The 27214-nt window shown below is 49.2% G+C and overlaps 1 protein-coding gene across 6 annotated transcripts in view; it reads left to right on the top strand.

The window, feature by feature from the left end:
• LOC140739874 (unconventional myosin-IXb-like) overlaps positions 1 to 27214 on the top strand; it is a 110708-nt gene that overhangs the window by 27325 nt on the left and 56169 nt on the right. For all 6 annotated transcript variants that reach the window (XM_073068485.1, XM_073068489.1, XM_073068484.1 and 3 more), the window contains exons 3-12: positions 16031 to 16125; positions 16990 to 17052; positions 18568 to 18667; positions 18934 to 19037; positions 19610 to 19739; positions 21087 to 21176; positions 22093 to 22209; positions 23434 to 23568; positions 25871 to 25992; positions 26845 to 26986. In XM_073068485.1, the coding sequence (XP_072924586.1) occupies positions 16031 to 16125; positions 16990 to 17052; positions 18568 to 18667; positions 18934 to 19037; positions 19610 to 19739; positions 21087 to 21176; positions 22093 to 22209; positions 23434 to 23568; positions 25871 to 25992; positions 26845 to 26986 (1098 nt within the window). The remainder of the gene's footprint in view (positions 1 to 16030; positions 16126 to 16989; positions 17053 to 18567; positions 18668 to 18933; positions 19038 to 19609; positions 19740 to 21086; positions 21177 to 22092; positions 22210 to 23433; positions 23569 to 25870; positions 25993 to 26844; positions 26987 to 27214) is intronic.

Consider the following 27214-nt stretch of genomic DNA (forward strand, 5'->3'; position numbering starts at 1 on the left):
GGCGACCCGGGTTCAATTCCTGCTGCTGCCTGTAAAGGAGTTTGTGCGTTCTTCCCGTGACCGCGTGGGTTACCTCTGGGTGCTCTGGTTTCCTCCCATTGTCCAAAGACGTACTGTTTAGTAGGTTAATTGGTCATTGTAAATTGTCCTATGATTAGGCCGAGTTTAATTTGGGGGATTTGGGTGGTGTGACTCGAAGGCCCGGAAGGGGCCTATTGCACAAATAAATAAATGTCCTTCAGAAACCTGCAGAAGCTATGTGCTCCCTCTCCAGGGATATCTAGGTATAAAAATAATCTCAGGAGAGGGACAAGCAAGAGCACTGCATGGATCTGTGAATGCCCGCTTTGGCCAGGCTTGGAAGCAGGGGTGAGGGGGGAGTCCCTGATCAATTCATGGCCAAAGAGCAGTAATGTGGGGCTGAGGTGGACGTCAGCCGGGATTTTGGAAGCAGCCCCTTAAAGCACTCAAAGACGCCTCGCAGCCTCAAACATTTCTCTTGCATGTATGGAGCAAAGGGAAAAAAGACAGTCTAGAAGTCTGTGAACGAACTTAGAAACCTGTTGCACAGGATTCCACTGGGGACCCACCTCCCTACTGGATAAGGGAACAGGCCATTATAGTGTGCGCTGAAGGCAAGAAAGTGGAAAGGCGGCAGATCGAACAGGAAATCCCACTGTGTAGAGCAGTCCCTGAGTAATGACATCTTCCGGATGCCCGGTTGTTGGCCAGACGTCTCCTCAATGGTGCTTAGGTAGCCCCGGAGAGAGGAAGCGTTTTGTGCCAGTTGTCCCATTTCCACTGGAAGGGAGCCTATCCACCACTGACCTACTGAGAGACCAGGACACTTCTCCCAATTGATTCAGGCAGAAAAGGCAGCACCAAAGGCCTGTTCATCCCCTGTAGGTTGATGGAATCTGTGAATGTGAGGAGTGAATTGTCAGCAGAAGCTGAGAGAACAACCCCTGGGTCCAGCCCAGAAGGGCCAAACTATATCAACCTCTTCTGAAGACTACAGCAGATGAGTTTCTAGAATGCATTCGGCTGGTCATGGGGCAGTCCAGGCACACTGCCCTCTCAACATGAAGGGGCATCGTCAGGGACCTGGACATCCTCAGATCTCCCTTCCTGAAGATTGATAAATGTTTGGAAAGATTTCTTACTGATGCTGAGAATGGTTCTAGTTTCCCTAGTGTTAGGAATTCTTTACCCTATCACATCCACCTTGCTTCGGGAGGGAGTAGAGCCACTTGCTGTCCTCCTGTTCCTTCAGCCAGTGAAGAACACCATGAACTGATGGTTCTCAAGTGGGGTTATGTCCCTTCTCCATCTTTTTGAAGCTGGCACAGATGTTGGGAATAGCACCAATTTCAACTACCGGTCAACGGCCAGTCAGACGGCAACTCACGGCCTTTTTCAGGAATTCCCTGTGGGGATGAGGGGAAATTTGGTTGGGGGCATCATGGACCTTGACGGACACTAAATCCTTCTGAATGCCCCACATTGAATACCATTACCCCACAGGCAGTTGCCAAGAGCATTGAACCCACCCAAAAGGTTTATGCTAAGCATTTCAGATGCTTCAGGATTGATGATGGAATAGCCTTCTTTGGGCTTTGCCAAGAAATGTAGATCCCCAGGCAGTAGCCAAGATCCGTCTCCACCCAGGGCATCAGGCCAAAGAGTGGTCAGAATCCCAGAAATCCAGCTGGATCCAGGTCCTGGGAGAGAGAGAATGCCTCTCCCTTCCTCCACCCCACAGCCCTCCTACCAAAGGTGACCCACCTTGTACGCATAACTCTGCGGCCTGTACAAATCCAGAAGATGCTCTAGGCAGACCCCCAGAGACAAGACACTGAAAGTTCCATCAAAGTCCTCCTTCACCAGTGTTGTGAAAAAATGGTGGGAAGAGGAGGAGACACAGTGGGATGCTGTTTTTTTTAAAAGATAGAGTCATCTCCCTTCTTGATGCCTTGTTATCACAGAAGATGGAATGCCCTTCCGAGCCCAAGGGCCTGCCCACTCTTGGTTGAAAGGATAATACCAAAATATGAGGTTAGGGACAGTTGAATGGAAATGAGAAAGTGAGGGGAAGGCTATAGACCATGGCTTTACGTTTTGTGTTTCTGTGTGCAGAAGCCATCATCTGTCTGAAAATTGCCAAGATCATTCAAGTTTCAGGAATAAACTTGCCTCACTCAGGCAGCTTCTGCCTGAAGGGGAGGTTTACCTTTGCTAAAATCCCTGTAGAAGTCCAACACCCCACTCCACGATGTGAAGTATTTTTCTTTCCCACCACACCCCTCCCACTCAAACAATTTTCCTGTGCACGCCAACGAAGCCTAGAAGTTGGTCGGTCTCTTCCCTTCTTTTGGCCAGTAAATATAGACGGGAAACTCCTTCCGCTGTTTACATTCTTCAGTTTTACACTGACTGCATTCAGTAAACTAGCCTGAGCTGTCCTCACCCAAGACTATTCTATGAGACTGTGCAGAAGCTTTACTCTCTGCCTAATCCAAGGTATCCTTGTCCTGAGAACGATGTTTATGGATAATATTTTCCGTGTTTATGGATAATAATGTTATTAGATGAGGAAATCCTTTGCAAAATCATTTCCTTCTACATTTAATTGCGGCAACAAAGCTAGCACTGGAAATGATGGTGGCCTCTGAGGGCAGGAGATAAACCTTTGGGAGTTAGGAAGCAGTGAGGAGTGTTCATTTACTAGTGTCAGTGAAAGTATGTCACTAAGAGGAAGATTTCTGAGAGCTTTTTTCTTTTGTGTCGGAAGGGGATGTTGTTTATGTGAGACTGATCTTAGTCTTGGATTCCACTTCCTGATTTGTGGCATCACATAAACTGAGCAAGAACAAGCTTGAGATTGAGTTCAGCAGGCAGCCCTGAGCAGGGGAAGGCAGTGTTTGTGGTCTGTCAGACACGAGCATACATCTTCAAGGGCTTATCAGGAAGGAAAAAGTTATAGAAATCTCTATCAGCAGAAAATAAAGGTCCAAGGGGCAAATGCCTGACAAGTCCCGCACCTGATGGCCTGCATCCTTGGGTCTTAAATGACTGGGCTGCAGAAGTAATAGATTCATTAGATAGATAGATACTTTATAGATCCCCAAGGAAATTAGTGTCACAGTAGCATTATAAGTGCACAGATATACAAATATTAGAAGTGAGGAAGAATATAAAATAAGTTACCTCAAACAGTCTAACATTACTTCCCCGGCTATAGGTTGACTCATTATTGAACTTAATGGCTGAGGGTAAGAATGACCTCATTTATCGCTCTTTGGAGCAGTGCAGTTGTCTCAGTCTATTACTAAAAGTGCTCCTCTCTTCAGCCAAGGTGGAATGCAGAGGGTGAGAAACATTGTCCGGAATTGCCAGGATTCTTCGTAGGGTCCTTTGTTCCACCACAGCCTCCAGTGTGTCCAGTTTGCCTCCTATATCAGAGCCAGGCTTTCTAGTCAGTTTATTGAGCCTGTTGGCTTTGCCCCAGCACACCACCGCATAGAAGATTGTCCTGGTGACAACAGATTGGTAGGACATGTGAAGGAGAGGCCTGCATACTCCAAAGGACCTCAGTATCCTCAGGAAGTAGAGGCGACTCTGGCCCTTCTTGTACACAGCTTCACACAAGTCTGTCATCCAGATACACCCCCAGGTACTTGTGGGTCCTCAGCACATCCACGTCCTCACCATCAATATTAACAGGGAGCAATGCAGGCTTGGTCTTCCTATAGTCCATCACCATCTCCTTTGTGTTACTGATGTTGAGCTGCAGATGATTCAGCTTGCACCATTCGACAAACTCCTCCACCAGGGCCCTGTATTCATCCTCCCATCCTCCCTTTATACACCCAACTATTGCTGAGTCGTCAGAGAATTTCTGCAGATGACATGACTCAGTGTTATCTAAATCTGAGGTATAGGGGATAAACAGGAAGGGAGCCAATACAGTCCCCTGTGGGGCCCCAGTGCTGATTATTACCATGTCTGACACACAGCGTGTGGTCTGCCAGTTGGGTGGTCTATTATCCCGGACACAATGGAAGTGCCAACCTGCACTGAACGGAGCTTTCCCCCAGCAATGAGGGCTCTATGGTATTGAAGGCAGTTGAGAAATCAATAAACATGATTGTCGCAGGGCTGCCCAGCTTACCCAAATGGGAGTCGGCTCTGTGCAGCAGGTAGATGACGGCATCATCGACTCTAACGTTCTCCTGGTAGGCAAACTGCAAGGGGATCAAGGGCTGATCTGACCAGGGGTTGGGGTGAGCCAGGGCCAGTTTCTGTAGGGTCTTCATGGGTCACTGGATGGTAGTCATTCAGGACTTTCGGTTAAAGCTACCAGCTATAATTTGCCAGGATTCCCTGGATTCAGGAGAAGTCTGAGACAGTTGGAAAGCAGTGGAAGCATTACCACTATTCAAGAAAGGAGGGAAAGAGAAATCCATAATCCATGGGCAAAGACCTGCCACTGGAGAATCCATTGTTGAAGAAGTAATAACAGGCAACATAAGAAATATTGTGTTCATCAACTGGAGTCTGCATGATTTTATTCAGGGGTAATTGTTCTAGAACGCACCTGAGGATGGAACAAACCAGGTGGATAAAGGATAGCCAGAAGGTGTAGAGTATTTAAATTTCCTGGTGGTATTCAATGAGCTGCCGTGTGTAAAGGTACAAGGCAGGAGTGCAGAGGGTTGGCAATATATTGGCATAGACAAGAGAACTTCTGACATGCAGGAAACAGAGTCAGGATGTGGATCACTTTCAGTTTAGCAAGTGGGAACTGAACTCTCCCTGATCCTCAACCCTCCTCCAGTGCTCTCTCTTCTCTTGTCCACCCCTCTGCTCCATTCTCTTGCTTTGCTTGGATCTTTCCCAGCCCCCTCTCTCTTCCTGCCTCACTCTTGGTTTCCATATATCTCTCCCCCAGCTCCCTCTGCCCCACTAATCCAATAACCTTTTACCCACCCATCTCCGTCACCTTTTTCCACTGGAGTGTCCGATTCCAGCTCAGCCCTTCCCTTTCCCTTGCCCCAAAAAGGGTTGCTATGGAGTTTCAAGGAACCCAACGAACTTGTGATGAAGTTTTCCCTGCTTGACCGCCTACTTTCATTGGTCCTGCCCCCACAGCTCTGCCATTGGCTATCCAAGCTGCCTATTCATGTCACAGTTGGCCTTCCCACAGCCAGCTGGATAGCTAACAGATTCTGCATTACCACATGGAATGGTTTCTGTTTGTTAGGAGTCATCGATCTGAGCCCGATTCTTACATCTGGTTCACAGAAGAACTAGAAGGAAAGAACTTTTTATGAAGCCCACACATTACTAGACTATTTCCTGCCCTGCTTTCTCCATTGGTAACTTGGGGATAAGTAATGATCTTTTTGGACAGTGTAGAGGTTTTGCTCCTCCCCGTCGCTGGACCACAAGCTGTTGCTGCAACTTTGCTCTCTCTGAACCTCCTTTACAAAGAGAGAATAGAGAAGATGTGGTTGGTGGTTTGCTGTTGTGAGGGACTGCGTTGATCGACCACACACCATTCCCTGTTGGCTCAGAGGAAGAAAGAAAAGTTCCTTCCTGTTTTGCTTTTGCCAGAGGCCTAATGATGGGCTGGCCGACTGCGATCCTGCAGTGAGGTGCGCGAGGGCCTTCATCCTTCTCCTTTCAATCTGATAATGCGCTGCAAACCGACAGCAAAAATGAGTAGACAGCAGGGGAGCAGCAGTAATAACTGGGCGCCTTTGCTTCTCATTATTAGGTTATGCAACAGCCCACAGTCTGTGTGATTTTGAAATGCGGATGGAAACTGGAGTGCTAAAGGCAACACTGGCCCCTAATCTCCCCCTCCTTCTCTCCCAAACCCCCCCCCCCCCAGTTCGGGTTCCTTCCCCCTTCCCCTCTATGGCCTCTTGGCCCTCTGGCCCCTTTGCCCCCCCCCTTGCCCCCCAGCTTCCCCGGCCCCTTTGCACCCCCCCCTCCAACTTTGCTGGCCCCTTGCCCCCTCCCCTGGTCCCCTTGGCCCCATAACTAGGCTCTCAGGCCTTGTCCTCCTGTTCTCCTTGCCAATCCCTCTCTGGCCTTATGGCTCCCCTGGTCCCCTTCCCCCCCCCCCCCCACCCCTGGCCACCCAACTTCCCCGGTCCCCTTGACCCCATCCTTGGGCCTTAGGCCCCTTGTCCCTCCCTCATCAGGTCTCCCAGCCTCACAGCCCCCTTGGCCCCATACTTGGGTTTCTCAGCACCCGGTCCCCTTCACATCCTCCCCAGACCCTTCTTCCCTACGGGACCTTTTACACCCCCCCCCCAATCCCCATCACCGTCCCTTGCCCTCTTACCCCCTCCCCATCCGAACACCACCACCCCCTGACCAGTGTAGACTGAGTAGTTAGCAACCGAGTGTTGGGGCTTGAACCCTCGGTGCATATCCTATTGTGCTGCCGGAGTAGACAGAAGTCAGGACTATGAGGCATCAGCTTGAATCATGCCGCACTCTTCGTGTGTCTCTCTGACTTGGTTATTCCCCTGGGCAATGCTGAGCAGGAAGTTGCTGTAGCACATTCCCGGAGCTGTGCATTCCCAAGCACTGATGTCGATTCTGGCACATTTTTGACTCTTTTTAAAAAGAAATTATTGTTAATTCCAATTATGAATCCATAAGATTCAAAGTGAGTGAGGAAATATTACCTTTCGCCTTGCATGCCCCTTCCCCCTGACCCTCAAGTTGCTGAGGGGTGGGGGTGCCTGTGCTGTGATTGCTCTTGTCGTCGGTGCTCCCCAGGGCTCGTCTCCCTCCAGCTTTGTCAGCAAAGGGACTCCACTGCACCTGGGAAATTGTTTTCCTGTCTGCGATTACCGCTTGTGGTCTAAAGATAGAATGTGACCTTCTATAGTGAAAAGAAGGAAGCACTTGCAATAACTTGTGTTTTCAAAGATCATTCGGCGTGTTGCAACCAGTATACACAGAGCAAGATCCCACAGAGGCAGCGATGATGACAAAATTTGTTCATAATCAGATCAACCAGCAACAGTGAGATAGATTATCTGGTCATTTTTCTGTTGCTCTCAAATACAAAAGGGAAGTTTGCTGCAATTCTACAGTGCTCTGGTGAGAGCTCGTCAGAACAGCAAGAACAGTTTTGGTTCCACTACTTAAGGACAGGAATTGTTTCGTCAGAAATGTTTCAAGGAAGTTTCACGAGGATGGTCACGGGGTGAAAGAATTGTCCTCAGAGAATAGATTAAGGGAAAGGAAAAGTAAATTTTATTATCAAAGTAAATATACGTCACCATATACAACCTTAAGATTCATTTCCTTACAGGCATGATCAGCAAATCAATAGAATAGTAACTATAACAGAATTAATGAAACATCGACTAGAGTGCAGAAGAAAAAAAAAGTGCAAATATAAATATAAATAAATAGCAATAAATAATGAGAACATGAGATAAAGAGTTGGTTGTAGGAACATTTCAATGGTGGGCAAGTGAGTGTGGTTATCCCCTTTAATTCAAGAGCCTGATGGTTGAGGGGTAGTAACTGTTCTTGAACCTGGGGGTACAAGCCCTGAGGCTCTTGTACCTTCTAGCTGATGGCAGCAGTGAGAAAAGAGCTTGGCCTGGGTGGTGAGGATCTCTGATGATGGATGCTACATTCTTATGCCAGCAAGCATTTCATGTAGATGTGCTCAAAGTTTGGGAGGGCTTTACCCGTGATGTACTGGGCCAAATCCAATACTTTTAATAGGATTTTCCATTCAAAGGCATTGGTGTATCCATACCAGGCTGCGACATAGCCAGTCAATATACTATCCTCTACACATCTATAGAAGCATGTCAAAGTTTTAGATATCATGCCAAATCTCCTCAAACTCCTGAGGAAGTAGAGATGCTAGGTTGTGATGCCACTAAATCTTCTACTGGACCCATTACCATTTGCCTATCACCACAATAGGTCAATGACAGACACAATCTCAATGGCTCTCCACATGGCTTTAGACCACCTGGACAACACAAACACCTCTGTCAGGATGCTGTTCATCAACTATAGCTTGGCATTTAATACCATCATTCCCACAGTTCTGATTGAGAAGTTGCAGAACCTGGGCCTCTGTACCTCCCTCTGAAAATGGATCCTCGACTTCCTAACCGGAAGACCACAATCTGTGCAGACTGGTGATAATATCTCCTCCTCGCTGACGATCAACACTGGTGCACCTCAGGGGTGATTGCTTAGTCCACTGCTCTACTCTCTCTATACCCATGACTGTGTGGCTAGGCATAACTCAAATACCATCTATAAATTTGCTGATGATACAATGATTGTTGGTAGAATCTCAGGGGGTGACGAGAGGGCGTACAGGAGCGAGATATGCCAACTAGTGGAGTGGTGTCGCAGCAGCAACCTGGCACTCAACGTCAGTAAGATGAAAGAGCTGATTGTGGACTTCAGGAAGGGTAAGACAAAGGAACACATACCAATCTCCAAAGAGGGATCAGAAGTGGAGAGAGTGAGCAGCTTCAAGTTCCTGGGCGTCAAGATCTCTGAGGACCTAACCTGGTCCCAACATATCGATGTAGTTATAAAGAAGGCAAGACAGCGGCTATACTTTATTAAGAGTTTGGAGCGATTTGGTATGTCAACAAGTACACTCAAAAACTTCTATAGTTGTACCGTGGAGAGCATTCTGACAGGCTGCATCACTGTCTGGTGTGGAGGGGCTACTGCACAGGACTGAAAGAAGCTGCAGAAGGTTTTAAATCTAGTCAGCTCCATCTTGGGCACTAGCCCACAAAGTACCCAGGACTCCTTTAGGGAGCAGTGTCTCAGAAAGGCAGTGTCCATTATTAAGGACTTCCGGCACCCAGGGCATGCCCTTTTCTCACTGTTACCATCGGGTAGGAGGTACAGAAGCCTGAAGGCACACACTCAGCGATTCAGGAACAGCTTCTTCCCCTCTGCCATCCGATTCTTAAACGGACATTGAACCCATGAACACTACCTCACTTTTAAAATATTTTTTTTGCATGGTTTTAATCTATTCAATATACGCATACTGTAATTTATTTACTTATTGTTTTGTTTTTTCTTCTGTATTACATATTGCATTGAACTGCTGCGGCTAAATTAACAAATTTTACAACACATGCTGGTGAGAATAAACCTGATTCTGATTCTGATTCTTAGGAAGCTAGGTAGGGGTAAATTCTGGGTGGATGTTTTGTCGAATGGGAGAGTTCAGAACCAAAGGGCATGGACTTATTGTGGGGAGAGAGATGCCCTTTTGTGATGGAGATGAGGAAGGCTTTTCTGCCTTGAATTTCTCACAATGTCGCTTGTGTTTTGCGCACAAATTGCTGGAGGGATTCAGGAGGTCAGGCAGCATTTATGGAAAGGAATAAAGAGTCAATACTTCGCACTGAGACCCTTCTTTGGGACATATTCTTTGTGTATGTTTCTGAGGCCCCCATTGGCCCGAGCTGACCCTGGAGATTGCATCCCAGCTGTCTAGATAGGCAGGCCAGGGCAGTGCAACATGGAGAGCAAGCTGTTGCCCATGAAGCAAGCTCCCCCTCTCCATGCATCTGATGAACCCAAAGGAACGGCAGAGACCGACCGACTCAGTTTGGTTCCAACAGTATCCCAGGAGTTGCCAGTCAGCATTGAACTCGATGTAGAACTGCCTTAGGGGACTCCAGCTCCGGATTTCGCCCTCGCAGTTTAATCCCAAAGCCTTCCCCATGAGTGCAAGGCGGCGGAGGTTTGAGATCAGAGTTTTCCTTCTACACAAGCTGCCAGCCACCGGAGGTTTGAGATCAGAGTTTTCCTTCTACACAAGCTGCAAGCCACCGGAGGTTTGAGATCAGAGTTTTCCTTCTACACAAGCTGTCAGCCACCGATGATGAGCCCCATCTGCCTGAAGCAACTGCTTTTAAGGCGCCAGTAACCCACTTTTCTCCCCCTTCTCCTGTCAGTAGAAACGGTTTCCGCCAGGTTTAGGAGCTAAGCCACACGCTGGGCTTGCTTGTCAGAGGCTATTTGAGGTGTGTGTCAATGGGAGCATTTAATAGACATTTAATTAATGCCTACTAATAGGCATTTAATAGGAGCTTGTCCCCATTACCACCCCAAGCTATAACAACTTTAAGACTAAGATAAACTCCCAATCTGTAAAAGTTACAGGGAAATCGAATTTGAGAAAAACCAGATTAGCCATGAGCTTGTGGTTGAATGGGCTCGAGGGGAGGATTGGCCCTGTTCCTTTCCAGCTTTGTCCCCTATTCCTACGTCTTTGTGGGATCTAGCTTTGTTCAGATTAGTACCACATTACCAGCTACAGTGACTAATTTCACATTGGCTGTCACAGTTCTTACATTACAACAGTACGGAAACTTCAAAGCGTTTGTTGGCTGTTAGACGCATGAAAGGACTTGTAGGGATTCAAGTCCTTTCTTTTCCTGTTTGTCTATGCATCAGCCTGTCTCTCCTGATCTGTACATCTGCCTTGCTCTGTCTGTCTCGCTCTTTCCTCCAATTTGGAAGTCGGGAAAGATTGCCTCCTGATATACTGCACCCCCACCCAGTTACTGAAATGTATTTTTAATCTGTGTAGTTGAGTCTGAGGTCTTGCTCGCTGAGAAACGTGGCTGCTGTCAGTGTTAAATGAGTATTCGGAGTTCAGACTTTCAGTGCTTCCTCGAGTTAGTGGGTGACCTTTTATAGAATCTGCTGGGGAGGAAGCTTTGGAAACTGGTCAGAAATAACTCCAAATATGTCATTTTTGCAGAAATTGGAAAGCAAGCAGTTCTGGGCTGGCTGATGCAGCTAAGAATCTCTGAGTGAGAGTCTTGGGTGGACAGACCTGACCCTCTGCCATGACACACGGCTGAGTCAGATAATACGTGCTATCTTCAGCCCTACCCCTCAGACAGGAGATCTGAAGCACGTCTATTTGGTGTCATAAGCACTTTGCTTTCCTCGTGAGCAAACCCACAAGCTGCTTACCCTGTCAGCCACAGTATCCCTCCACAGAGCTAGCCCGGCACTGAGTGCCACCCATGAACTTCACCTCGAAAAGGCATCCCAATTTTTGTTGCCCCCCCTCGCTTAGAGTGAGTCCTGACACACGTAATCACACCCGCGTGCACGCTCAAACCTCCACGTGTGTGCGCACAGGCCTGTCTTTTCAGGAGAGGACGGAGGGGGGGGGCTGAAATGAAGAAGGCAATGGATTTCTTTTCCAGATTGCGAACCAGGTTGATGTGAGCTGATCGCTCCTGCCGTAGCTATCTGGTCCAAGGATCAGACGGGGCTCTGTGGCAATCACTAGTACATAGCCTGGACCAACCAAGCCACCAGCCAGCTTCCTGTCTGTGTTTCCTTTGGCAGGGATCCTCGCTGAGGCTCAAAGGATTAACGGACATTAACTCTATTGGTTCAGTGTGGACATCTCCAGGGACGGGGATTAAATCTGGAGTCGATCTTGATGGCAGGATTAATTAGAGACAGGGTGGCTATGGGAACGCGTAACCGGGGGGGGGAGGAGGAAGCAGAAGGCTTAAACCCTTCTAGCTTGCTGCTCAGCTCTTAGTGTCTCAATTTCCTGTGCTGACTAATAGGGCGACCTGCGTGGCTGGGGGAGGTGTGCAGCCTGCACGCTGCCTCCCCACTCTCCTGGGATCTTCCCCTCCTTCCGAGGCCTCTGCTGGAGCAGGAGTTTAAGTGAGGACACCGACAGGCCTCTTGTGGATTGGGCTCGGTGTGCAGCCTATAATTTAATCCATCCAGAGTACTCATTTTACTTAGTCTTTATTTGTGCTGGGCTGTTATTACAGAGGCTGCATGGTGATTTAAAAAGCGTCTAAATTTAAAAGTGGCTGACAGAGTAGGAACGAGTTGGGGGGGGGCCCATTAGCTGCCTTCGCTTGGAGGGAAAGTGCAATTTATTCGAACTGGGAACTGCAGCAAACTTAGCAGGAAGTCATACTGAAGCATCACGCAGAAAATGCTGGAGGAACTCAGCAAGTCAGGCAGCATCCATGGAAGGGAATGAACAGTCGACGTTTCAGGCCGAGACCCTTCATCCCTCCCTTGTTGCTGCCTGTCTTGCTGGAGCTCCCCCAGAATTTGGTTTGTGTTGTCCAGGGTTTCCATCATCTGCAGAATCTCTTGCGTGTTGGGTTCAAGCATTCCCGGGCGTTTGGCCATGGAGTGTTTAGATTTGTGCAATGCTTGTTTACGTGACGACTCTCTGTGTTGCTGACTCCAGTGAATGAACTCAGTTCCCTGTGTGGAGAGTTTCTGAACCTGGTTACGTGATGTGCGAGTGTTTCTGAGCATTTGCTGGACCGGGCTTGGGGTATTAGAGTGGTGGTGGGGAATGGTGCAGGGTAGGGTAGAGGGAGAATGCCACATTTTAGATGGGGAGGGGACTGGGTAGAGGGTGGAGAGCGGGAGACAAAGGGGGAATGGTCTCAGGGTGAGGTCATTTGGAAGGATCAGGTAGTGGGTGTGGGGTGTAGAGGAGGGTGTGGGTTCTAGGATGGGATGGTGAAGAGGGAGTTTGGTCCAGAACATGCCAGAAACAATTGAAGGGTAGCATCCAGGGCTGAGTGTAGGGTTAGGAGGAATTGAGGACGTGTCTAGAACATGGTGCAAACAATTTTTGGTGATTGGGCAGCATCCAGGGCTGAGTGGAAGGGTGAGGGAAGAGGTCCAGGATGGGTGGAAAGAATTGTTGGAGATGGATAGAGGGTGTAGTGCAGGAATGGGATGGAAGAGTCTGGGCTGGTGTGGACAGGATGGTAGATGCTTTGCTAATGAGAGTGGGGATATTTTTCTGATGACCTGGTCAGCACTCCTTCACCAAGCACCAAAAATAAACTAAACTGACCCATCGACTCGGTGTTATGAGTGAGATATTGCTCATTTTTCCTACATTTCTTCAGTGATCATTCTTTAAAAGTGATTCATTCACTGTGTGACTTTGAGTCAGGCTGAGGACTGAAAATGTCTCAGTTCCTTCAGCCAGTTTTTGCTGTGTGGTTTCTCTATACTTGTAGCAAGTTACTTTTTATAGACAGTTGTAATGTGGAACACACAGGCAGATAGGGTGAATAGGAGAGAATGTTTTGCAGGGGAACAGGACTAATTAGAGAACTCTCTGACTGAGCAGCCACAGAATCACTGAGCTCATCAAAACCATTCTATTCCCTCTCTTGATCCTTTGCTCCCCCACTCCCCTACCCAGAACCCCCACTCCCCCCCCAATTCCCCCATTCTTCACATTCTCCTCATTTACCCTAGCTCCACCCTCTCCCCACTACTCCTTCCACATCCCTGACCCCACTCTCCCCCCCTCTCTGGCCCTCCCCCTCCCCCCCTCCGCCATCCCCTCTCCCTCCGCCATCCCCCTCCCTCCATCATCCCCCTCCCTCTTCCCACCTTTCCCTCCTCTCAACTCCTCATCCCCATCCTCAACCCTCTCTCTTCCTTACCTCCATTCCTCAGCCCCCCCTTCCTTCTCCTCACCCACTCCTCTCCTCCTCCATCCCTCTTTGCACATCTGAACACGGCACCTGCTGGTAGCTTCCCCTCCGCAGGGTTTGCCTCTGAACCTTGTCTGAAAGGAGGAGGGAGTCGGGGAGAAGTGAATGAACTCAAATATGGAAATGAGATCATTGTTTAGATCTTTTCGAGTTAATTATAAATCCTCCTGATTCCCTCTTCATCTGAGGTCACTTCCACGTGTTGGTTTTGCTCAGCGTCCTGTGCGCGTCATTGCCGTGGCCCACACAGTCTGTGATCCAGAGACCCTTGCGTGGGCTGTGTACAGTTTCCGGCTGCAGCAACGTGGCATCGCTTACTGGTCATCAAATCCAGAAATCATGTCTTCAAATTCTGCTCCAGTTTAGGTAGAGGAATCCATTAAATACAAAGTGACCATGAAGCTTGGGACTGCTGGAAAAATCTAATGTTTTCATGGGGAAGTCATCCTGTTGCCTTTACCCTGGGGCAATTTACCAATTGCCTCTTCATCCTCTAATTACCTCATTCTCAGGTTGTGCCCACCATACCCAACTGCCCTTGCTGGTTGTGTTCTGCTCTTTTGTCATGTCGAGGCTGGACTGGGTAAAGAAGGCCGATTCCCTTCCCTGAAAGACATGGGCAAACCAGACGTGTTTTAATGACAATCACGTCCATTCCTGGTTATCTTAATGGAGATTTATTTAATGATGAAATGTTGAGACTTTATAAAGAGCTGGTGAGGCCTCACTTGGAGTATTGTGAGCAGTTTTGCGCCCCCTATCTTAGAAAGGATGTGCTGAAACTGGAGAGGGTTCAAAGGAGGTTCACAAAAATGATTCCATGTCTTGTCATATAAGAATGTTTGATGGTTCTGGGCTGCTCTTCACTTTAATTCAGAAGAATGAAGGGTGACCTAACTGAATCCTATCAAATGCTGGAAGGACTCGATAGAGTGGATGTGGAGAGGATGTTTCCTATAGTGGGAGCGTCTAAAACCAGAGGACACAGATAGAGTGGATGTGGAGAGGATGTTTCCTATAGTGGGAGCGTCTAAAACCAGAGGACACAGATAGAGTGGATGTGGAGAGGATGTTTCCTATAGTGGGAGCGTCTAAAACCAGAGGACACAGATAGAGTGGATGTGGAGAGGATGTTTCCTATAGTGGGAGCGTCTAAAACCAGAGGACACAGATAGAGTGGATGTGGAGAGGATGTTTCCTATAGTGGGAGCGTCTAAAACCAGAGGACACAGATAGAGTGGATGTGGAGAGGATGTTTCCTATAGTGGGAGCGTCTAAAACCAGAGGACACAGATAGAGTGGATGTGGAGAGGATGTTTCCTATAGTGGGGGAGTCTAAAACCAGAGGACACAGATAGAGTGGATGTGGAGAGGATGTTTCCTATAGTGGGGGAGTCTAAAACCAGAGGACACAGATAGAGTGGATGTGGAGAGGATGTTTCCTATAGTGGGGGAGTCTAGGACCAGAGGGCACAGATAGAGTGGATGTGGAGAGGATGTTTCCTATAGTGGGGGAGTCTAAAACCAGAGGACACAGATAGAGTGGATGTGGAGAGGATGTTTCCTATAGTGGGGGAGTCTAGGACCAGAGGGCACAGATAGAGTGGATGTGGAGAGGATGTTTCCTATAGTGGGGGAGTCTAGGACCAGAGGACACAGATAGAGTGGATGTGGAGAGGATGTTTCCTATAGTGGGAGCGTCTAAAACCAGAGGACACAGATAGAGTGGATGTGGAGAGGATGTTTCCTATAGTGGGAGCGTCTAAAACCAGAGGACACAGATAGAGTGGATGTGGAGAGGATGTTTCCTATAGTGGGAGCGTCTAAAACCAGAGGACATGGCCTCAGAATAGAAGGGCCTACTTTTAGAACGGAATGAGGAGGAATTTCTTTAGCCAGAGAGTGGCAAATCTGTGGAATTCTTTGCCACGGGCAGTTGTAGAGGCCAAGTCTTTATTAATGTTGATTCGTCAGGGCATGAATGGATACAGGAAGAAGGCAGGAGATTGGGGCAGAGGGGAAAATCGGATCAGCCGTGGCGAAATGGCGGAGCAGACTCGATGGACGAAATGGCCTAATTCTGCTCCAGTATCTTATAGTCTTATTATCTGAATTAAATAAATTTCCATCATAATTTTTACTTCAGTTATAATTTATTTGTGCTATAATCTATTTAATTGTATAAAGTGGGAGCCTTAATCTGGGCAAAAACCTCACGGCACCCCAGATGAACATTAAACCAAACCGAACAGTTGCCCTCTGGAGCGGAACAGAGTGCCTGTCCACAGAGTGCTTCTCCTTTGAAACTCCCAGCTGAGTGTCTCTGGCCTCCTGGAGAACTGGGAGCCTTGTTAAGGATCCTAGTACGGGGGGGGGGGGGGGGGGGGGGCGGTGAAGGAGGAAGTGGGAGTCATGCTGATGGGATCTGCTCTCTTCTGGAGTAACTCCTTGCTCTGTTTCGGCAGGCCTTTGGAAATGCAAAAACTGCTCACAACAACAACTCGAGCAGGTTCGGCAAATTCATCCAAGTCAATTACCTGGAGAACGGGCTAGTCCGAGGGTGAGTGTGGCCTTCAGTGGAGCTGTTGAGAGATGGTTGTAGTGACAGTGTGCCAACGTACGTTGGCCCTACCTGTGGAAGGATTCACTTCCCAGGAAAGGTGCCCTGTTTGTCCCCCCACCCACTTGCACGGCAAATGTTCCCTCGTTCACCTACCCTTGTTCTGCCTGCCACTTGCCCTTCCTTTATTGTTGCCTGCTTTTCTCCTCAGCTTTCCTTTCTCCATCAACCCCCCAGTCCTCCACCGCACGCCTCCCCTCTTGCTGCCGGCCACCAAGGTCCCCCCACTTCCCTCCTCCACAAGTCCCCTTCCTGTCCCCAACTTCTGCATCACCAGCACATTTTGATTGAGTTCACTGTCCCCTCACACCTTCTCTCCCTACCTGCCCATCACCTCCCTCTGGTGCTCCTCTCCTTCCCTTTCCTCCATGTTCTTCTACCCTCTCCTGTCAGATTCCCCCTCCTCCAGCCCTTTATCTCTTCCAGCAATCAACCTCCCAGCTCTTTCCTTCATCCCCTCCCCTTCTTCCTCTTTCACTTATCACCTGCCACCTCGTACTTCTTCCTCCCCTCCTTCCACCTTCTTATTCACCCCTCCTGTCCTGTCCTGCTGAAGGGACTCGACCCAAAACATTGACTACTTATTCCTATCCATAGATGCTGCCTGGCCTGCTGAGCTCCTCCGGCATCTTGTGTGTGTTGCTCGGTGTCCTTGTGTTTCTCTGATGTCAGGTTGATTTTTGATTTCCCCACTGTCATTTTTACCCTTCTTGTGTTTTTGCAAACGTTGCATTTGCCCTTCCAATGACGTTCATTCAGATCTCTCTGTTCCATGCTTGAGATGAACCTTTTCTCCTTTTCCAGTGCTGTAGTGGAAAAATACCTCCTGGAGAAATCCCGTCTGGTGTCGCAAGAGGCTGACGAGAGGTAAGGGGCATTGAGGTGGCTGTTGACCCCCATGACCTGCGCAGGGTAACCTGAGATGACCTCCTGTCAGGAGGCAGTTTGATCGGTGGGCAGGGCAGGCTCTCTCCAGAGCAGAAGCCGGAGATCAAAGTGCAGAGCCAGTGTCGGTTTACGAGCTGCCAAAAGGTTGACAGAGAGAGGGCCAGGACTGGGATCTTGGCGGGGGCTGGGCCTCTTTGTTTCTCGGTGTGTCTCAGCAGGTCACAGCTTGGCTGCCTTCTGGTGTGACAGCTGTGTGACCCTGAGTGGGACAGATTCCTGAAACGTTGTCTATCCCTGCCTTTTGGCCCAGCCAACCACGGGGGGGGGGGGGGGGGGGGGGTGTTGTTCGGGGTGGGAGGGGGGCCGGCTCTTTCCCCACCTTCCCCCTCTTCGTGGCCCATGGAGCAATTTGGCCAAAGGGCCTGTTTCAATGTTGTATGATTGCTCGCCACGGTTCAGCCTTTTTCCTGCACCGACCTTTCTAGAGTGGGCCTGCACCCACAGACAGGACTGACAGGCCACTCCACAGCGAGGAGCATCACATCTCGGCCTAGTCCTGTGGACAAAGCCTGAGAGATCTGGACAGCCACGTGGAGGAACAGCGGGATCTTGGGGTCCCCATTCAAAGACCCCTCGAAGTTGCCACACCAGTTGATAGGGTGGTTAAGAAGTCATTGTGGTGTTGTGGCTCTTCAACTCAGTGGCCGTGGTGATGTTGCAGATCTATAAAACTCTAGTTGCACCGTACTTGGAGCTAATTCAGTGCTGGTCACCTCACTATCGGAAGGATGTGGAAGTGCTGAGGAGATTTACCAGGGTGCTGCCTGGAGTAGAGAGTGTGTCTTGTGAGGAAAACTTGAGTGAGCTTCCTTGGAGTGGAAGAGGACGAGAAGGTGACTTGTTTGAGGTGTGTAAGGTGATGAAAGATGTAGATAGAGGGGACAACCAGGGCCTTTTTCCCAGGGTGGCAATGGCTAATACAAAAAAGCATAGTTTTTTAGTAATTGGAGGAAAGAACGTTGGGCTGGTGGAGTCAGAAAATACCTTTCTCCACACGGAAAATAAAAAACGGAATGAGCCGCCATGGGTGGAGGTAGAGGCAGATTACCTGGGGATGTTTTTAAAAACTCTTAGATAGGTGCATGAGTGAAAAATGAAGGACTGTGTGTGTGGGGGGGGGGATGGTTGGAGTGACCTTGGAGAAAGTTAAAAGTTCAGCATAACATTGTGATCTTGGAGTAGGTTAAAAGGTCAGCACATCGTTGTGGGCCAAAAGGCCTGTACTGTGCTGAACTGTTCTATGTGAGCACTATCCATCGTCCCATGTGTACCCCGACTCTCTCGTCTCCAGCACCTGGAGCCCTCACCAGGAGCTGAGGTTTGTTGCCGTAACCCATCGTTGCCATGACGTGATTAACGGCTTTGTCAAGGGAGTTAGTTATTTGCCTTTTTGCTTTCCCCTTCCTGATTTCTGCCGTCCCTCTCTCTGTGCAGGAACTACCACGTCTTCTACTACCTGTTGCTGGGGGCCAGTGAGGTGGAGCGCAGGGACTTCCAGCTGCAGCCGCCACAGCATTATCACTACCTCAACCAGGTGGGGTCACGACGCCAGAGAGGCAGCCCAGTGACGGACCATCGGGATAGTCGTCTCTCTGCTGGTCCCTTTCTCCTCTGCTCTCATCCCATTCTCCCTGCCTCTGCCACCCCGCAGGCTCTCTCCCGTTGCTTGCCCATGGGCTCCCTGCACCCCGCACTCCCACCGGAATCCGTGGTCCCCCCCCCCCCCCACACTCTGCCTGAGCCCTACTCCCTCTCTCCCCACCCTCCTGTAATATTGTCTGTCTGTTCCCGCTCTTCCAGAAGGAAAACTTTTGTATCGACGATGGCGAGGACCTCAAGCATGACTTTGAGCGTTTGAAGCAGGCCATGGAGATGGTGGGCTTCCTCCACGTCACCAAGAATCAGTGAGATGCTCATCTTTTCATTTCTTTCTCTTTGTTCTGTTGCTTAGAGCTTCCAAAGGCAATTTTTACCCGGTCGCTCTACAGTACAACTCCAATCATCTGGAAAATCTGTTAGTCCAGCAAGGCACTGGGTTCCACTGTGACTCTTCAACCACTGATCGTTGCTTTCTATTGCAGTGTTTATCAGCTGCCTATGTACTGCCTCCTCCTGGTGATGTCTAGGTGTGAGCTGGACCCTCCCGGCAGAGGAATTGGTGCCTCTGCTGGACATACGTTGTGGGTGGAAAGGGTTCTATAGGTTTTGGAGGAAATGGGGGGACTGTCCCAGCAGCGCGTTGTGTGAGCTTGTCCTGTGGGCGGTCAGTCCCAGCGGATGTTTGGTGCAAATCCCAGTCTCTGCCTTTCCTTTGCTCAGTATTGAGCCCCGTGGAGAAGCAGCACTGTCAGTGGATGGGCTGTGAGGGAGCAGACGACCCTTTTAACTACTGACCGGTCTGTGAAGTTTTTGGAATGGGCAGGATCTCAGACACAGTCCTTGCCCGAGCTTCTGACGGCTCTGTTTGCTTCTGCAGGATATTTTTTGTGCTCTCTGCAATCCTCTATCTGGGGAACGTTGTCTACACAAAGAAAGCAACGGGAAGAGAGGAGGGATTGGAGGTGGGACCTCCCGAGGTGCTGGACACCCTGTCGGAGCTGTTGAAGGCAAGTCACTGCCAAGGGCATTCTCCCCGCCTCTCCCCCTCCCTCACCAGTCCTCTCCATCACAGGACAAAGATGATCCTTACATTGAGCTTGGGAGGGAAAAAGGGGCTCAGCATCTTTATAGGGAAGTGTTCATCTCCATTCCACAGGGAAAGCAGAACACGTCTAATTTGTCAGAGATTTCATGTCAGGTCTTTTCATCCTCTTTCTCCCTGAACGTCGATTTAGATGTCACATCGAGTGTATGGTTCATCTGGTGCACTCTGCTGTTTCTCCCCCCCACATGAGTCCTTGCTGGGTTTAACAGGAGATACCTTGAGATCTAGTTTGCTTTATAAGTGAAAACCTACAATCGCCAACTTCTCTAGCAAGCCCTGAATCTCTCTTATCACCATCGCAGATTTTTTCCCTTCCTGTGCTTCAACAGGTCCCTTGGATCTATCTCCACCCTTCTCACCTCATTCATTCCTTGTGGGAGTGAGTTCCATGTTTTCACTGATCTCTGGAGCAAGAAATCCCTCCTGTATTCGCAACTGAATTAATACATTTTTCTACTTCTGGAAAAGACAACAACTCTCGCAAAGGAGACCAGAACTTGGTTATCAGTGCAAACTAATCCCTTACTAATTCAGTTGGGAATTCAGGAGGCATTTCTTTCTAGAGAGATAGAGCGATAGCATTTTCAACCACCTCCTGAATCTATTTCCAAGGCAAAAGAACACCCCAGTTTGAACGATCTTTCCTGAAAGCTGCAAACCCTCAGTTTGTGTATCACCCACTGGTCCATTGTCATCTTCTGCAATGCCTTTGTGAGTTGTGTAATCAGAGGTGGCCTCAGAATAGAGGGATGTCTCTTTAGGACAGAGATGAGGAGGGATTTCTTTAACTATAGTGAATCTGGAAGGCCAAGTGATGCACCATCAATAACTCTCGGAGACGGGAGGCAAACGATAGGCTTTTATTAGCTGCAAGAGACCATGATTAGCAGCAAGAGACCACCACACAACATCCTGGAGACTGAGGGAGGAGCAGTGCCTCCAATCGCCTTTATACCGGGGTCTGTGGGAGGAGCCACAGGAGCAGTCAGCAAAGGGGCGTGTCCAGACAGGTATATGTAGTTCACCACACCACAGTCATTGGGTATATTTAAAACAGAGTGATTAATAAGGGCATCAAAGATGAAGGAGAAGGCAGGATTAAGGGGTTGAGAGGGATAATAAATCGGGCTTGACTGAATGGGAGGGCAGGTTCCTTGGGCCAAGTGGCCTAATTTTGCTCCCTCTGCCATACAGTCATATGAGAACTGTACCCTAGGTGAGCTAATTGTACTCTCTGTGTGTTTCTCAGGTGAAACGAGACATGTTGGTCGAGGCATTAACAAAGAGGAAGACGGTGACAGTTGGCGAGAAGTTGATTTTGCCATATAGCCTCAATGAGGTTGGTTATTCCGCAGTGCGTCTTCTCTCCGGCCCACAGTGAAGCAGTCTGGCTCAATTTGATAATTTGTTTTTTCCGGGATGTGGAGATCGCCAGCAAGGCCAGTATTATCGTCATGGGCAGGTGGCGGTGAGCCACTGCCTCGGACAGCTCCTGTTGCTCCCTCAGGGGAGTGGGTTCCAATTCCGCGGCAATGTCCAAGTCAAACCTGTGCAACTTGAAGGGGTATTGGGGTCATGGTGTTCCCACAGGTCCGCTGCCTTTGTCCTCACTGGCGGTGGAGCTTGTTCATCTGAGCGTGCTGTCCGTGAGTAACGGCAGTGCATTTTGTAGATGTGTTAGAGGCAGTGAGGGTTCGGGCTGGTGGGTGGGTTACTGGTCTGGCGTGGGTGAACTGCTGTACTGATCCAGTGCATACATACCAGTCCAGAGAGAGTACTTGCTCCCCTTCACCCAAACAAAATGATGGCCATTCTTGCCTCTCCAAATTAGGAAATGTCAACTTGGCCACCAGGGCCATAGTAACTGGTGGTGGAGAGACTCTAGAAGGTTCTGAAGCAGCATCAATAGCTTGAGTTGCCACACCAGTCTCGCTCTTCATTGGGGGGGGGGGCGGGGGGGGGAAGCTGTGGGTTCCTAAGGTAGCCTTGCACTTGGGGGTGAAAGTCATTCTCCTGACGCTGATTGGATCAGGAATGTTTGGCTGTCGATGCGGGTGTGTCATGGTGATGGATGTGATCTTGGATTTGCAATGGATGCTTGCTCAGAGGTCAGTACAGTCCCGTTCTGGTAGCTGGGCACTAGTCCGGATTAGCTAGGTCAAAGAACCAACTATAGTCCCCGGCAACTGGGCTGGCCCAGCTGGGAACTTGGGTCCTTCTGCACTCTGAACTACTGTTGATTGTCCTTTTCACAGGCTGTGACCACACGAGACTCCATGGCCAAATCTCTCTACGCTGCACTTTTTGATTGGATTGTCCTTCGGATTAATCACGCTCTCCTCAATAAAAAGGACATGGAGGAGTCTGTCATGGTAAGACCACACCCATCAGTGTCTCCGCGCTTTGGCCGGGTTACGATGTGGAGGGAGGTCGAGAGTTGCATTCAGCTGTGCGGAGCCTTGGGCAGTGTACCAGGCAGGAGAAAGGGTCTAAGCTGCAAATCTGCAATGGGATTGGGGCTGAAAGAGTTAAATTGTTACTTGAGTTCAGAAAATGGAGTGCCTTTCTAAAAGAAGCGATGGCGATGCGTTAGATGGAGAGATAGCTGATGGGAGGGTAAGTGTGGAATCCAGTGAGTGCTCGGGAGGGGGGGCTGAAGGCCATTCAAGGCAGATATGCATAAGCCGCTGTTCACAGAGGGGGCAGTAGGCAGCTGCAGCTCTCTCTTCCGGAGAGCTGCGGAGGACGGGCATTGGCTGGGTATTTATCTGCACTGCTCGATCGCTTCTGGATGGACTAATGCATATAATGAAGCCCAGGCAGCTAAAGGGAGTTCAGATACTGATCAGCCTTGAGGTAATTACATGACGATGCAGGTTTACTGCACTGCGTGGCTTCCTCTCTTCTGTAACCAGACTCCGGCTTCTAATGGATGAATACATTCAGGTGCATAAAGTTCTGAAAGGGTTCAACAGAATGCAGGGGCCCCTTGCACGGGGGCAAAGAGGGGTAACTAGAACTGAGGCTCTTGGTCTCAGAATACTTGAGACCAGGCTGCTGAATATATCTAAAGAGGAGCTGGCTAAATTTCTGAACAAATTGGGAATTTCTATGGCGTGTGTTTCAATGTGCAAATCTTCCCTGCATCATATTCAGGCACCCTGCTGCAAGCACAGAGCAGTGGAGTGGAGATCTGGTTACCCTGGGGTACACTGATGGCCTCCTTTGACTTTCAGTGTGGCTGAGCACGTGGGGAGATGACGATGACAGACAGGGCGAGGAGGGTGGGGGGAGGAGGTTTACAGGAAAGATATTTCGCAATATGATGTTGCTTATCATCTGAAGTGTTTCTTCTTCCCTACCTCCCTTCACCTGATCCATCATTCTCTCACTCTCTCCTCACCCCTCCTCTCCCACTCCTCCCCTCCCCCTCCCTGTACTCCCCCTCCCCCTTTTCCCCTCCCTACCCCTCTCCCAATCCTTCCCTTCCCCCATCCCCCTCCCCATCCTCCCCCTCCTCCACCCTCTTTGCACCCTCCCTCCCTTCACCCCACCCTTCCTGTCGTTTTGTACCCCCTCCCCACCTGTGCCCACAGTGCTTGTCGATCGGAGTCCTGGATATTTTCGGTTTTGAGGATTTTGCAAATAACAGTTTTGAGCAGTTTTGCATAAATTATGCAAACGAGCAGCTTCAGTATTACTTCAACCAACACATCTTCAAACTGGAGCAGGTGAGGAGTGAACTTTTCACCCCACTCGACCTGGGGTTTTACTGAAAAAAAGGAATTAAACTGTTGTAAGGAAATAACACAGAGTCTCCTAACCAAGGTCCACTGCTTGTGGTCAGTCCACAACACAGGGCAGGCTGTCCCAGCACAGCAAGGCCCAACAATCATCACCATGGCAATGAACAAGTCACCTGTTGTTGGTCATGCTGAAGGAAGGGGAAGACTGTACTCTGCTTCCTTTTGCCACAGAGGGTTATGGAGGTCAAGTCATTGGGTGTGTTTAAGGCAGAAATTAATAGGTTCTTGATTTGTAAGGGTAATAGGGAAAGGGGTTTAACAATATTCAGACATGATTGACTGGTGGAGCAGACTAGATGAGCCAGATGTCCAAATTCTGCTTCTATACATTTTGGTTGGATGGTCTCATCACATGTGCCCACTCTGACATCACAGCACTCCCTCCGTACAACCCCTCTGACGTCACAGCACTCCCTCAGTACAACCCCTGATGTCACAGCACTCCCTCAGTACAACCCCTCTGACGTCACAGCACTCCCTCAGTACAACCCCTCTGACGTCACATCACTCCCTCAGTACAACCCCTCTGACATCACAGCACTCCCTCAGTACAACCCCTCAGACATCCTCGTCTGGTACTGAGGGAGCACTTTTCCCATTTCAGGGGCAATATTGAAGGAACACTAATCCCATTTGGGGGGCATAGTGAGGGAGCACTACCCCTGTCAGAAGGCAAGTACTGAGGCAGTGCTACCCCCATTTGGGCAATAGTGAGGGAGAACTATCCCCATTTCAGAGTCAATACTGAGGGAGCATTGCCCTCATTTGGGGGGCATAGTGAGGGAGCACTACCTTCATTTGGGGGGCATAGTGAGAGAGCACTACCCCTCCATTTGGGGGGTATTACTGAGGAAGCACTACCCCCAACTGGGGTCAAAATTGAGCGAGCACTCTCTAATCTTTAGATTCTCTCTAAAACCCTTTAATCCTTATTCTAATCCTCTACCCTCTCGTTTTAGCTACAGGCAAAAATTACCTTATTTAGGCCCCTCATCTTTTTGTAGACCACAGTCGGGTCCCCCTTCAGTCTCCTCTGCTCCATCCAACTCAGTTTCTTCTCATTGCCCCACCCCTGGTGAATCTCCTCCTCACCCTGTCCTGCGCAATCACACCCTCCCTATAGTGCGGCGACCAGACCCCCAGTAGTGACCTCAGCCTTGGTAAATGTGGCAATTATAAACCTTGTTGCTTGGGTTAATTACTGTCACGTGTATGAAGATACAGTGAGAAGCTTGTCTTTCATACTGTTCATACAGATCAGATCATTACACACTGCACTGAGGTAGAATAAAGTATAACAATACCAATGCATCACTTCCCTGCTCTTATATCCTATGTCCTGGCCAATGAAGGCAAATATGCCATATGACATCTCCACTGCTTTGCTTGTGAGACCAATTCTGGGGATCCTTGCATATAAACACTGAGGTCCTTCTATTGCTCAACATTCCCCTGCGACCATTCACTGTGTACGTTCTACCCTTATTAGTCTCAGAGTACACCATGTTACACACACACCAGGATTAAATTCCCCTGCCATAGCTCTCCCCATCTTGCTAACTGAGCAATGTCATCCAGTTAGGCTGGCCGGTGATGGTCCCGGTTTTGAATCCGGCTGGCCCCTCGCACGCCTCCCATCCGTGCTGGGTTGACTTGGCCTCGTAAAGAAAAACAGACAAATGCTAAGGAAACGGCATTTTGTGCCGCAAGGTGCGAAAAGGGACAACAATGTCATCCTGTAACCTATCGGTATCAACAATATCCCAAATCTTCATATCAGCTGCAGATTTACCAATCATATCTCCTGTAATTCATAACCAGATCAATAACGTATATGACTAACAGTACGAGCCCCAGCACCAAACCCTGTGACACCCCACTGGTTGCAGTCTTCCAATCACGAAGACAACCTTTCACTAACTCACCATCTCCCTCCTACTGCCAAGTTGATTTTGGACTGGTTCACCACTTGACGCGGAGCCCACGGGCTCGATCTTTTGGACCAGTCTCCTATGTGGGATCTTGTAATGAATACAGGGGTCACGGTGTGAGACGTGGAGCCAGTCAGCATTGTGATCTCTTGGGTCGCAGGCAATGTAGCAACGGAGGTTAGATGAATTTTGGGGAGGAACTTCCGTGCACTGGGGCAGGTATATCCAGGAATCCCGGGGTTTGTTCGAAGCTTGGTTGCGAGCGTGTCTGACAGTGTGACCTTGCCTCGCTGCAGGAGGAGTATCAGAGCGAGGGCATCACCTGGCACAACATCGATTACACCGACAACGTGGGCTGCATCCACCTCATCAGCAAGAAGCCAACAGGACTCTTCCACCTCCTGGACGAGGAAAGCAAGTACGTCAGAGCAGTACAGGGGCAAGGGTGGTGGGTGTAAGGTGCATCTCAGTGTATCTGTGTGGGGGCGTATTTCTGCCTCTGTGTTTCAGTGTCTGTGTGTACGTGAGTGTGTGTTTGTCTCTGTATCTGTGTGTGTTTGTGTCCATCCATGCACTCGTCTGCTTCTCTCTGTGCATGTGAGTGCACGCTTGTCTGTGTGTGTGTGTGTGTGTGTACTTGTTTGTTTTTGTAACTGTATGTCCGTAAATGCTTGTCTTTGTGTGGGTGGGTGTACTTGTCTCTATATTTCTGTGTCTGTTTGTCTGTGTGCACGAGTCTCTGCTTCTATCTGTGTGTCTCTTTGTGTATGTCCGTGTGTCCTTGTCCCTGTTTCTTGGTGTGTGTGAGCACACATGCTTGTCTCCGTGTGTATGTCCATGCACTCTTGTCTGTTTCTGTGTGTATGTGAGTGCACGCTTGTCTGTGTGTGTACTTGTGTCTGTTTGTATGTCCATGCAGTCTTGTGTATGTGAGTGCGGATTTGTCTCTGTATCTGTGTGTGTGTGTGACCATGCACTCTTGTCTGTTTCTCTCTGTGTATGTGAATGCACGTTTGTCTCTATGTCTCTGTTTCTGTGTGTGTGTGTGTGTGTGTACTTGTCTGTGTTGGTAACTGTATGTTCGTGCATACTTGTCTTTATATGTGTGTGTGTGGGTGGGTGTACTTGTCTCTATTTCTGTGTCTGTGTGCACAAGTCTCTGTTTCTATCTGTGTGCATGTCTCTGTGTGTGTCCGTGTCTCTGTGTGTTTTGGGGGTGTGCTTGTTGCCCGTGTGCCACACTGACTGGCTTCTCCTCTCCCGGCTGCAGTTTCCCGCATGCCACCAATCAGACCCTGCTGGCCAAGCTGAAGCAGCAGCACGAGGACAATCGGTACTTTGTGGGGACGCCAGTGATGGAGCCAGCCTTCATCATCCAGCACTTTGCTGGCAGAGTCAAGTACCAGATCAAGGTGTGCACTGGTCCCTTTATTCCTCAGCTTCTCTCTCTCCCTCTGGGCAAGTTCTTTGGCAGAACACTGAGTCATAGAGTTGAATAGAATCAGGTCCTTTGTCCCATCACATCATAGCTGTCTTTACTAAACTCCTCAACCTATATTGACTCCATTTCCTTTGTGTACCCACATTTGGCCTGAAATGTTGAACACATGATTCAGCTTGGAAGCTCTCATCTTTTAGCC

This window comes from Hemitrygon akajei, chromosome 16 (genome assembly GCF_048418815.1).
Source record: "Hemitrygon akajei chromosome 16, sHemAka1.3, whole genome shotgun sequence".
Taxonomy (NCBI): domain Eukaryota; kingdom Metazoa; phylum Chordata; class Chondrichthyes; order Myliobatiformes; family Dasyatidae; genus Hemitrygon; species Hemitrygon akajei.